Source organism: Onychostruthus taczanowskii, unplaced genomic scaffold (genome assembly GCF_017590055.1).
Source record: "Onychostruthus taczanowskii isolate IOZ18803 unplaced genomic scaffold, ASM1759005v1 scaffold82, whole genome shotgun sequence".
Taxonomy (NCBI): domain Eukaryota; kingdom Metazoa; phylum Chordata; class Aves; order Passeriformes; family Passeridae; genus Onychostruthus; species Onychostruthus taczanowskii.
Window position 1 is genome coordinate 1 of NW_024506112.1, and position 12,795 is coordinate 12,795.

At 58.6% G+C, this 12,795-nt stretch overlaps 1 protein-coding gene and 1 pseudogene across 1 annotated transcript; one reads left to right on the forward strand and one right to left on the reverse strand.

Annotated features, from left to right (window-relative positions):
* Positions 1-317: 317 nt before the first annotated feature.
* Positions 318-5,023, forward strand: LOC121346546 (annotated as a pseudogene).
* Positions 5,024-5,258: 235 nt separating this feature from the next.
* On the reverse strand, positions 5,259-9,468 carry LOC121346566 (N-sulphoglucosamine sulphohydrolase-like). The gene is given in 7 exon segments (XM_041424481.1): positions 5,259-5,534; positions 5,537-5,701; positions 5,704-6,012; positions 6,286-6,402; positions 6,554-6,960; positions 7,090-7,330; positions 9,153-9,468. Coding segments are annotated over 7 exon segments (1,635 nt in total). The 3' UTR covers positions 5,259-5,454.
* Positions 9,469-12,795: the final 3,327 nt, after the last annotated feature.

Below are 12,795 nucleotides of genomic sequence, written 5' to 3' on the forward strand. Positions count from 1 at the left end.
AGCAAGTTGCAAACAAAACAGACCATGGTTGTTTACAAACAGTGGGCAAGTACTTCCAGCAAGCTTGCTATTCAAACCTGCAGGACTTGGGCAATGCCATAAAAATTATCTGAAGTGCCCAGAAGTCCTTTATAAATACGATAAGCTTTCTAAATGCTTTTTGAGCCACTGGAAATCAGTATACCTCACATCCACACAGATTTAGCGTGGTGAATAGCAAAGTCAAGAACAGCGGCAACTAAAACAAAACTCTAAAATGACAGAATTGTTTAGATAAAGAACTATCCTCAGCTCTGATGTCTCTGAACTCCCTGCAGCCGCCCCGCGCCTCGCAGTGGCAGCGGGCAGGCGGCAGCAGCGCCGCGCGGTGCCGCTGGGCACGCCGCGGGTGCGCGGCCGAGCCCCCTCCCGCTGTGCGGGCCGCAGCTCAGCCAGGACCCCTTCGGCCTCGTCGTGTGCCGCCAGCGCTGCGGCAGAGTCCTGTGAGTGCCCCTGTGCCCCCTCGCCTCCCGAGGGATTCGGACTGGAAACGTGCACAGCCCCACGGTGCCGGGATGGGTGCAGGGACACTGATGTTCATCCGGGACACTGGTGACAGCAGTGGGGTGGCTCTCGGGGCTTTACTTTGATTTCCTCTGCAGTTCAGTGGCTGGGCAGAGATCCAGGAATCCCAGAGCTCAGCCAAAACCTGTTTTTATTTCCGGTGGTAATGAGCACCCATGTCCCTGCCCAGCAGCAGTGGCCCCAGCTCAGTGCCTCCCTCCCAGCTGTTGGCCGAGCCTCCCTTTTCCTCCGCAGGCTGAACACTACGGTTGCACCCCTCTTCTTCACAGACCAGTTCCTGCAGATCTCCACCTCCCTGCCCTCCCATTTCATCTCGGGGCTGGGGGAGCACCTGACACCGCTGTTCCTTGACACAGCAAGGACCAGGGTCACCCTCTGGAAGTGGGACATGGCACCCACAGTACAGAGTGGGGCTGAGGGAAAAGGAGACAGGTGCAGCTGTGCTCCTGGAGGTGGCTCTGAGGTCTCTCCTGGGGATGGGGAGATGTGTCAGCTGGTTCATCTCTGGGCCTCAGCCATAACACTGGACAAACCCATGGGACCTTTGTCCCCAGGCCCAGGTTTGTCGCCCCAGAGCTCTCTGCTGCCTGGGAGCTGTTTGCAGGGCTCTGGCTCAGGGCAGGGCTCGGCTGCCTTGACAGTTTGGGAGCAGAGTCCTGGGTTTGCCCCTGAAGCCATTGCTCCTGACCAGAGGTGGGGGGCGGTCAGGTGGGAGTGGGGGTCTCCAGCAGAGCCTCACTGGCACCACACCGAGATCTACTCCAGCCCCACATCAATCTCTACGGCTCCCACCCTTTCTACCTGGTGATGGAGGACGATGGTTCAGCCCACGGTGTCTTTCTGCTGAACAGCAATGTGATGGGTCCCGTGGGGGCCTGTCCCTGTCCCGGTCCTCAGCTTCCTCCCCTGGAACTTGTGCTTGCCCATACGTGCTCCTGCAGCCCTGCCTGGCCCTGACCTGGCACACAACAGGGGAGATTCTGGACTTCTACATCTTCCTGGGCCCCGACTCCAAGAGTGTGGTGTGGCAGTACCTGAATGTGATTGGATATCAATCCTGGTATCAGGATTGATATCTTGAGCCACAGCCGGGATGCTGTGAGCCATGTGGCACAGCAGGGCTCTGGGGTGGCACAAGGTTGGGCCATCCCTGCCAGCACCCACCCTCCGCCCTCCAGGGTTCCCCTTCATGCCCCCGTACTGGGGCCTGGGCTGCTGGGGCTACTCCTCTACCGACATTAGGCAGGTGGTGACCAATATGACTGCAGCCCACTTCCCCCTGGTAGGTCCAGACTGCTCCTGGGGGCTGTGGGGGGCTGGTGGGGGTCCCACAGCAGCACGTCGGGCCCCTGCTCCAGCCCAAGCCGTTGTGCCTCCATCCACAGAATGTGCACGACCTGGAACAACTGGAACATTCACAGGATGTGAATGACCTGGATTATGCAAATGCCAAGAGGGATTTCACCTTCAAAAAGAAAAGCTTCAAGTACTACCCGGATATGGTGTGGGACTTCCACAGCCGCAGGCTGAGGTACATCATGATTGTGGTGAGTTGCACAGGCAGGCTGGCACAGGTTCAGCTGCCTCAGGGTGGTGATGAAGGCAGGGCTGGCCATTCCCTGCTTTGCTGCTAAAGCCCTGGCTCTGTGCCCTTCCAGGATGCTGGGATCAGCAGCTTGGGGACCCTGGCACCTACAAGCCTTACGAGGGCCTGAAGTGAGGGGGTGTTCATCCGCAACGCCACGGGCAGCCCCTGATCGAGAAGGTGCATGTGGGGAGCAGCCCCAGTGTTGAGTGGGGCTGTGGCAGCAGGATCCCAAGGGTGGGAGAGAAACCTTTGGGGGGCCGTGGTGGAAGGTGGGGTGGTGTGGGGGGCTGGGGGTTCTGCCCAATGCTCTTCCTCCTGCAGGTCTGGCCAGGCCCCACGGCCTTCCCAGACTTCACCAACCCAGAGACTGACGAGTGGTGGCATGACATGGTGAAGCACTTCCACAAACAAGTGCCCTTCGATAACATGTGGCTTGTGAGTGGCCCTGTTGTAGCTGCTGGCCCTGGCTCCTGCTATGCACTTCTGCTGGGCCCTGGTGCAGCAGCGAGGTCATCCTGTCCTTTCCTTCCCTCCCAGGACATGAATGAGCCATCCAATGTCATGGAGGGCTCCCAGGATGGCTGCCCCAACAACAACCTAGAGCATTCCCCCTACATGTCAGGTACAGGAGTGGGTTCCAGCCCTGCCCAGGGCTCCGGGGAAGCCAGGAGGAGCTCAGGGAATGATCTGAGCTCCACCTCTCCTGTGCAGGTGTGTTTGGGGGACGCCTGCAGACCGGGACCATCTGTGCCTCCAGCCAGCAGTACCTGTCCTCTCACTACAACCTGCACAGCCTGTACAGGCTGACCGAGGCCATCGCCTCCCACAGTGAATCTGAGGCTCCTGCCAAAGCTCCTGCACATCCTGGGAGTGCAGAGCTGTGTGGGAGAGACCCAGTGTGGGCAGGCATGGGTGGTGGGTGAGGGTTTGGTATGGAACACAGGGCACTGTGGGAGCCCTGAGCCCCTTCCTCAGCTGGAGGGTGCTGAGCAGACCCATCCCACTCCCAGTGCTCTGCTGAAGGTCCGAGGCAAGCATCCTTTCATCATTTCATGCTCCACCTTCACTGGGCACTGGACAGGAGATGTTGGCAGAGACGGGAAGCAGCTCTACTACTCCATGCAAGGTAGGCTGTGGGGCACTGGGCCTGCACCCACAGCCCTGCTTCCCCCTTCCCCCACAGCCAGGGGCTTCTCCATAGGCTCCATCCCCTGGTGCTGCAGAACCCTGATGCCCTCTGTGCCCTCTGCAGAGGTGCTGCTCTTCAACCTCTTCGGGGTGCCGTTGTGGGTGCCGACATCTGTGGCTTCCTGAGCAACACAAACAAGGAGCTGTGCCTGTGCTGACCCAGCTGGGTGCCTTCTGCCCCTTCCTGAGAAGCCACAACGATCACCGCAGGGTGAGCACCCGGGTGAGCCCTGGGAGCCCTCACCCGCCAGACAGGGGGCTCTGGGCCGAGCCAGCGTGGGAAGGCAGCTGGCTCAGCTGCAGGGCTGTGTGCCCCCGGTGCTGGGAGAGTCCATCCTGCATCCCTGAAATGCGCCCTCCGTTCCTTCCCACGTGGGCTGAGCATCCCCTCGGGCCATTCCCCTCCCCGCAGCCGCAGGAGCCCTTTGCCTTCAGCCCGCCCAGGCAGCCATGAGAAACGCCCTGCACCTATGCAACTCCCTCCTGCCCTTTACCTGCTGTTCCACCAGGCTCACAGCGCTGGCTAGACCGTGGAATGGCCCCTGTTCCTCAAGTGGGTGCCAGCCCCGCCGGGCTGCAGGGTCTCCTGGCACTGCCCTCCTCTCCTTCCCCAGGTTCCCCACAGACCCCAACACCTGGGCCATGGACCGCCAGCTCCTGTGGGGCGAGGGGCTGCTCGTCACCCCCGTGCTGGAGGCAGGACAGACCAAAGTCAGTGGCTGCTTCCCAGCAGGGACGTGGCACAGCCTCGCAGGGGTGGGTGCTCCTGCTGTGTTGCACAGGGGGCTTTGCTGTGGCACCTTGTGCCCATTCCTGCATCCCACCAGCCCCCCGGGGCTGTGTATGGGTCTTGTGCCTCACCTGCCTCTGCTGGTGGACATTTGAGGGCTCTGGCACTGGACTGGGCCTCCCTTGCCTTGTGGCACCTTGTGCCTGCTCTTCCCTCTCTTTGTCCCCGTGTAGGACTCCACCATCCACAGCAAAGGGCAGTGGATCCTCCTGCCAGCGCCCCTGGACACCATCAACATCCACGTCCGTGCAGGGCATATCCTGCCCCTGCAGGTGAGTCCCCTCTGCTCTGTGGTGACACCACAGTGACCTGCCCGAGCAGCCTGGGAGGGTGGCAGTGCCCACACCAATGTCAGAGGAGCTGTGGCTGCAGGGCTGGGGGACACAGCTGTCCCCGGCAGTGCCTGAGCTGTGCCTGCCTTGTGCCCCAGAAGCCCACCTTCAGCACTGCCCAGTCCCATGGGAAGGGCATGGCCTTGGTGGTGGTGCTGACCCTGGACAGCTTCATCAGGGGGGACCTGTTCTGGGACGATGGGGTGAGCTGGCAGAACTTTCAGAGGGGTGACTACACCGAGATCCTCTTCCTGGCCTCCATTGTGAGCACAGGGAGCTGCTGGCAGGGGGCATCTGGGCAGGGACTCCTGGTGGCCCTGGCACACCTGTGTCTGCTCTGTGGCCAGCAGAGGAGCAGCAGATGGGGTGGGGCACCTAGAGGAGCCCTGGAAGCACGTGGGGTGGCTGAGAGGCAGGAGCACACGGTGCCATCCATCCCCTTGTCCCCAGGACGCCGTACTCAGCCAGCTGCTGCGGGCCAGCGCCCACCTCAACAGGGTTCTGCTGGGAGCAGTCCCCGGCCATGTCCTTGTCCCCTCTCTTGGTTCTGAATGTGCTTAGCCCCCTGCCCCTGGCTAGGACACCCTGGCTCTGTCGCTGCGTGGAGGTCTTCAGTGGCCCTTGAAGGCTTTCCCCATTTCCCAGAGCGCTGGGGGTCCCCAGCTGTTCCTGCAGCCCTGGCTGTGCCACAGAGGCCTTTGGCCTCTCCTGCTGCCTCCAAGCTGGGGACTGCTGCAGGGGTGTGCTCAGCTCCAGGTGAAAATGGAGTCTTATCCTTCAGAGGGTTTATTGAGGGGCAGCTTGGCCCTTCGGCTCCTCTGGCTGAGAGCCAAGGCACCAGGAATCCCTCAGTGCTCTGGGGCCAGGTGGTCTTGGCAGCAGAGGGCAGAGCCTCGTGGTGTCACCTGGGCTTTGGGACCAGCCCATTGTGGTCCTGCTCTGAGCCCTTGTGCCCCGCAGGAGCACAGCACTGTCCCAGGCACAGGTGGCACTCACAGCTCATTGTGCAGCAGCCAGCACTGGGGGCTCAGCTTCTCCTCCAGGACAGCGTCGGGGGTGCACACCCAGGGACCCCCGTGTCCCACTGCCACTTCAGGAGCTGCACACACAGCAGCTGCAGGATGCCAGCATAGCGTGGGTCAGGGGCCAGGTTCTGGCTCTCCGCAGGGTCATGGCTGCAGTCAAAGAGCTCCCAGCAGGCTCGGTAGTTGTACTGCTGCAGGTTCTTGTTCCAGTGCGTGGCTGCCCCGCCTTGGTGCGGTTCAGCAGGTCCTGGAAGGTGGGCGAGATGCAGAAGTCCTGGTTGACGGGGAAGCGCATCTTGTAGTTGAGGTTGTGGATGAGGTGGAACTGCTGGTGCTGGACGGCTCGCATGGGGTAGTACATGGTCACCTCGTGGTGACTCTGGCTGCTGAAGGCGTTGGCCCATGGCTCCTCCGACTCCAGGGGTGGCAAGAGAGACTTTCCAGAGAGCTGCACCTGCCTGGTGCCAAAGATGCTGTAAGCAGGGTAGGGGATGGAGAACCAGTCCAGAATGGTCGGTGTCAGATCTGGAGGGGTGGAAAAGGGTGAGAGCAGGGACAGGCACCTGTGCGAGTGGCAGAAAGGTCCCCGGGGATGGTGTCCCTGCAGGGGACCCTGTCCTGTCCTTCCTCCTCTCCCTTCCCTGCACTGGTCCTGCCAATGCTGAGGGCTGTCCCCAGGGGCAGGACCCTGAGTTTTGGTGCAGGGAGGGTGGGGAGCAGCCCACCCCGCTCCAGGCACAGCTGTGCTGCCTCCCTCCCTCAGCTCTTACCCAGGAGGGTGGCGAAGGCCTGACTGACCTGCCCCCAGCGCTGGGGTGCTCGGGGGAGGAGAGGAGCAGCGGCTGGGCGGTGCCCGAGCGGCAGAGGTTGGTCCTGCCCCCGGAGAAGGGGATGCCGTTGTCGGAGGCGTAGATCACCGGGAATCTGTTGAGGAAGCCAGTGTTGTTGAGGAAGCTGGTGTGGTGCAGCTCCTCCAGGAGCAGCCCGATCCCTGTGAGAGGAGGGGCAGAGCTCAGGGGGCAGGGAGGGCTGCAGAGCTCAGCCCCAGCCTGGCCACGGCTCCCACCTTGGTCCATGCACCCGATGGTCATGTACTGGGCAGCCAGGTCCTCCCGGGCAGCCAGTGTGTCTGGGACAAAGGCAGGGACTAAACAGAGACAGGGAAACAGGCACGTGGGTGACACAGATTCCTGTGCCTTCACCAGCTCTTGCTGTGATACTGGGGGCAGTGACAATGTGGGGCCAGCCCTGGCTCCACCAGAGGCTGCCATCATATGCAACCCCATAGAGGCCCACACATACCCACAAGTATTCACCTGCATTTGCTCCAGGTGGTAAATCTGTGGCTTCCAGTCAGGGATCCAGCCCATCCCACCCTCTCCATTGCCAAATTTCTCACAAAAGGCCCCATACTGGGGCTGGGAGTGCCTGCAGCGGTGAGGGTCATGGAAGACAACATAGAAGAAGAAAGGCCTAGGGATGGAAAGGGGGGATGTGGAGGAGGTGAAGCAAAGGACTGCCCGGAGACCTTCCTGGGCTGTGCCACGGTGAGGTGGGGTCAGCAGGATTCCCCCCACCTAATCTGGATATGGGGGAACCCACGGACAAGGGGCCCCTTCCTGTCTGTGTCCAGCTGGGCCATGGGAACACATCTTCAGTGAAGCCATTCCCAGGACAAGGGGGCAGTCTCGCCTCTTGTCCTGGCTCTGCAGGAGCCACCGGACAAGTGCCTTGATCCGGGTGATGTTTCTCCGAGCCTGCAGGACCAAACTGTTCTCCTCTCTGTAGGCAAAGTCAAAGGGGTACACAGCCCCCGGCCCCACGTGCTTCTTCCCAATTATCCCTGTGAGAATGCAGACAGGTGCTGTGGAGGAGCAGTGCAGGGGGTTTTGTGGCTGCTGCTGTCTCCTCTCTGCAGCCACAAGTCCAGGCAGGGCTCCCTGGCCCACGGGCAGTTTAGCCACTGAGCTCTGTTAGTAGAGTTTGATTTGGTGCTCCCTACCTGTCCCAGCAGGGATCCTGTGGGATGCCCAGCTGAAATTTGCCCAGGAGATGAGTGTTTTCTTGGGGTGCTCCTGTGCCCAAGGGGTGCCAGGACAGGGCCCACACAGTCCCAGTCACTGCTGGTTCTCCTCCGTGTGCGTGGCAGGTACCTGTGGGAGCTTCAGGCCAGTGCCAACATCTCCTTTCAGCCTCGCAGAATGGTTACAGGATTGACCCTGACCAGAACCTGCTGGCTCTGGGTAAGAGTTGCTTGCTCAGGAGGGCAGGGGTGGGGCTCCAGCACTGCCAGGAGTCCCACAGCTCCTGGGCTGCCTGAGATCCCCATCTGGACAGTCCTGCCTCCACTGAACTTTCCCTTCCTTACCTCGATTGTTCTCACAGCTCAAGGATTTCCGGAGCAGGCTTGAGTCACTCTTGCGTGGGTGGGCATTGTCTCCAGCTCCGGGTAAGAAGGAAGGGACAACGTCATGAAGGAAGCACACAGGAACACAAACACACAATGCCTTCCCAGCCCTTCTCCTTTGTCTCCTCAGGCATTACCAGTGTCCTGGGCTCCTTCGTCTCCTCACACTCCATCACAGGCAGCTTTGGCTGGTGGGTAGCAGGAGAGGGTGCAGGGCACTCGCTGGGGCTGCGTGGTGAGGGAGCTCTGCAAGATCCTGAGTGGAACACTGTGCTGTCCCCAGTGGGTCCCTGAGCTCGTGTCCTGGTCCCCAGCAGCCCATTGGTATGTGTCCCAGTAGCCACCTTCCCTTCTGTGGAGGGCCACCTCCCTTCCTGCTGTGCAGTCCTGGAAGCCAGAGCTTGCTCGTGTTTCTCCCTGACAGGGCATGTAGTTTTCCTGGATGGGGTCTTTGGGCAGCGGGCAGGAGCAGCCCCCAGCTCCCCCTGTCATCGTGTGGGTTTGTGTTTCAGGACAGCAGTCAATGCTCAGTCAGGGCTCTGCATCCCTACAGGAGGGCTCATCACAGGTACAGCCTTGCCCTGCCCCTGCCCCTGCCCTGCCCCCGGGCTGCTGCCCGTGCTGGGGTCCTCTGGGTATCAGGGACCCCTCAGTGCTGGAGACCCCTGGGTGTTGGGGACCTCTGGGTGTCAGGGACCTCTGGGTGTTGGGGTGCCCATGGCTCAGGGTCCTCCTCTCTTTCCCCGGCTAGCTGATGACAAGGGGGGGGGGGGGGGGGGCGGCAGGTTCCCCCTGGAGCTCCGTTGAATCCCAGTTGTCAATTGTTTCGGCACAATATTAAACACAGGCAGCTCACACGGGTCCCAGGGAAACTTTATTTGATGGCAAACTTCCCCTTTTTCCTCTCCTGGGACTCCCATCAAGGTGCGAACAAAGACTTATATCTTGGGAGAAAGTCAGGGGAAGGCACAACTTTCAACAAATCAGGAGAGTTGGGAGTAAAAAACCTAGATGGGGAATAACAATAGTGAACCAATAAACTTCCAAGGGAGGAAAAACGGTTTAAATAAACGGGTAAAGTTTGGAGAAATAGAAACTAGAAACTAGCCGACAAAATAACTGGGAAAAGGCGGAGACAAAAGGAAAACAGCACCATGGAAAACCACCAAATCACAAATCAAACCATAAACCTACTAATAAAACAAAAAGCACGATACTCCCACAGGTGCCCTGGTCCTGCTGTCCCTGGCTATCTCACCCCTCTCTTCTACTACATCCCCAAAGTGGTGCTCGCTGCCATCATCATCTCGGCTGTGGTGCCCATGTTTGACACTGGCATCTTCCGGACACTCTGGCGAGTTAAGAGTGAGGGCATCCATGGGCAATGGGCAGTTCCCCAGTCTAGCCATCCAGGAGCCACTCCAGCAGTCACACTCGCCCCCCTGAGCTGGGACAGAGGCCCCTTCACAGCTCCCCCTGCCCCACTCAAACAGACCAGGTCTCCTCACCGGCTCTACCCCAGGTTTCCCATAGCAGATTCTCAGACATCCAGATCCTTGAAATAATTTAATCATGGTGCCATAACTAAATAACAGAATAACACCTCAATTGGGTGTTTCTGAGGAAGGATCCAGAGCAAAGCAGCCTGTGAGCTTTTATCCTTTTATCCCCTCACAGATGTGCTTAAGTCCAGGGGTGGTCTTTGAGTTTCCCATCAAGGCCTCTGAGCGTTCCATCACTGCCTCTAACTGTCCCATCATGGTCTCTGAGTGTCCCATCACTCTCTCTTGAATGTTCTATCATGTGGCTGCCCAGCGGTGCCTGGGTCCTTTGTCATGCAAAGCGGACAGATCACAGCCCTTTCCAAGGGCTCCCACCTGCAGCTCCACCACCTGCACGGAATGGATTCCTCAAGACCAGGGTAGAGCCCGGCTGTGCCCACAGAGCTGGCACTGCCACCGAGTGCCCTGTGGCACCAGGACCAGCCACAGCTGCACCTGGCTTCTCTCTCTTGCAGGGCTGCACCTTGTGCCCCTCTGTGTGACATTCCTGCTCTGCTTCTGGGAGGTCCAGTATGGAATCATGGCTGGGGTGCTGGTTTCTGGGGTTCTGCTCTACTCCATTGCCAGGCCACCAATAAAGGTGAGCTTCTCCCCTCCCCTTATGCTGGTTTTCCCAGCTTTTCAGAGATGGGGCAACTGAGAGGTGTTTTAAAAGATTTTATTCCATTATCAGTCCCAATGAAGGGTGAGACATAAGAGATGTACAACTCAATGCCATTCTATCAGAAGCATTGGAAATAGGGTTACAATACCTTATAAATGTTTTTCAGCCTATTAGCTTTTGCCCCACAATGCTGCCCCACAATACTTCTAACACCAATCACTCATATTTTTACTCCACGGAATGCTACAATGCATCTTTCACAGTTCTAATTCTCTAAAATATCTGGTCTTTTTGCAAGGACATCATTTGAAACTTGTTGAAACTTGTTTCTAGTTCAATCTCACTGTCATCTCTATTCCATGGCCTTCCTAAGTCAGCACATCTTATCTCACAGTTTGCATACACTTGTACAAGACTGTGTGAGCTTTCTGTCAGGTTTTGAGAATTCCTTACAAATCCATTTCTCACACCCTTCGATGTGGTGGGGCCAGGGAGTTGGGAGTGGGCTCCTGAGGGCAGTGAGGTGCTGGGGTGCAGAATGCTCCTGACCTGTTCTTGCTATCCCCAGTCTGCCATGGGCACAGCACAGGGACCCCTTTAAAGGAGCAGGAGGAAGGGAATATCCTCAAACTGGAGAGCAGGAGAGGGAGGCATTGCTGTCCCTGCCCTGCTGACATTGGGCTGTGTGCAGGAGGGTTTTCCTGAGGGATGGGAGCTCCTGCTCCTCCCACTCCACCCAGGAGGGCAGGGAGTGACATGGGCAGTTGTCCCTGCCTGGGAAGATCACAGCCCTGAGCTCCCTGTGTTGGAGGGGGCCGTGCTGCTGGTGCAGCCAGAGAGCAGCCTGCACTTCCCAGCCTTGGAGCACCTGAGGGACTTGGTGTGCAGCCATGCTCTGGCAAGTACAGTGCTCTTGGCCTGTCCTGGGGACTCGGCTGTCACCGCCTGCATCACTCTGGTGTGGGTGGCAGGTGTTGCCCAGACAGATGCAGGGACTGCCGGTGTCAGTGGTGACAGCACAGCTGTCCCACCCCTGCCAGCCCTTCCCTGGCTCTGAGGGCTGTGACCCCTGGGCTGCTCATTTCTGAACTTGTTGTATAATGGCTTCACCGGGGTATGCCCAGTGGGCTGCAATGGTCCGGATAGCGCAGTCCTGCTCAGCACAGCCTGTCCAAATTCCCAAGCAGCTCCCAGCCGCAGGCAACCTTAGCAAGCTCCAGTGATACCAGCTCTTAGTGATTATCAGCTCATTTGTGATTTCAGCTCTTTAGCTTGCTAGGTGCTGCAGCAGGACGCAGGGAGAGAGAGGAGAAGGCCGTGTGAGGTTACAAAGAAATTCTTTATTTGGGTCTTCTATGAAGGTTCTCAGTGGCAGCTCTTCTGCTGAACTGGGCAGAAGTAGGGATTTATATAGGATACAGGGGTTTTGGAAATTGTCCGGCAGAAAAGGTCAAAGGAAAGTGACCTATAGGCTTACAGAGAAATAAGCAAGCGTCCGAAGGTGGAAAAGAGGGGCTTCTAAGGTCCAGTCATCATGACTTGGCATTTCCTGTCAGGCCTTGACTGCCAAGGAGCCTTTGCAGGCCCTGGGCCTACTACATTGTTGGGATGTGCCCTTATGCTCTTCCAGCAGCATCTCCACCACGCTCTGTGGTGCTGGACTGTTGCCACATCAGCAGCATTGATTACACGGCGGTGTTGGGGCTGGCAGAGCTGCTGCAGGAGCTGTGCAGGCACAGCCTCTCACTGGCCTTCTGTGGCCTGCAGGTGTGTGGGACCTTGGCTACGCCCCCCTGGGCCTGGGGAGAGTGTGGCTGATGGTTCTGTGCTGGCCTTTCTGGTGGCACCATCACAATCCCAAGCACCTTCATCTCCCAGAGCTGGTGGCTGCAGGCGCTGGGAAGTGCTGGGGGCTCTGCCCCAGGGGGATGGGAAGTGACCAGCACTCCCCAAACCCAGATTTCTCTGCCCTCAGGACCCCATTCTCCCATTCTGTCTGCAGACTTAGAAGGATTCCAGCATTTCCCCAGCTGGGAGGAGGCAGGTGAGGCTCTGGGCTGCTCTCCCAGGATGGGGTGAGTGTGGCTCTGCAGGACACCCACGGGGATCTGACCTGTCCAGCTGCAGAACATCAGTGTGTGGGCTGCAGGGGCTCCTGAGAGGGTGAGCTGGAGCCCCTCCCAAGAACTGGGTCTCCCCAGCCTTGGGGATTCATGCAGCAGCTCAGCACCACGGAGCCCTTCACTCCCCCTGAAGAGTGGTGGGGCAGAATCAGAGAAAAGGTAAAACTCTTGGGCTGAGATGAAGGCAGTTTAACAGGACATAAAAGAAAATTACAGTAACCATAAAGGAATATCCAAAGCCCGTGATGCACAGGGTGCTTGCTCACCACCCTCTGAGCAATGCCCAGCCAGCCCCTGAGCAGTGGCCCTCATCCCTCAGCCAAATCACCCCAGTGCTTCCTTCAGCACCATGCCCTGTGCTCTGCAACATCCCTCTGGGCACTGGGGCGGCTCTCCTGGCTCTGTCCCCTCCCAGCTCCTCGCTGCCCGGTCAGCCTGGGAGCCTGAGAAGTCCTTGGCTTAGTGTAAGCACTGCTCAGCAGCAGCTGAGCCATCAGGCTGTTGTTATAGGTAGTAATCGATAAAGCCAAATTAGTAATTAATAAAAATAGATTTTATTTCACAACGGAGGTATGGTCTCCGATAGCCACAATCAAAGGGACAGCGCCGAGC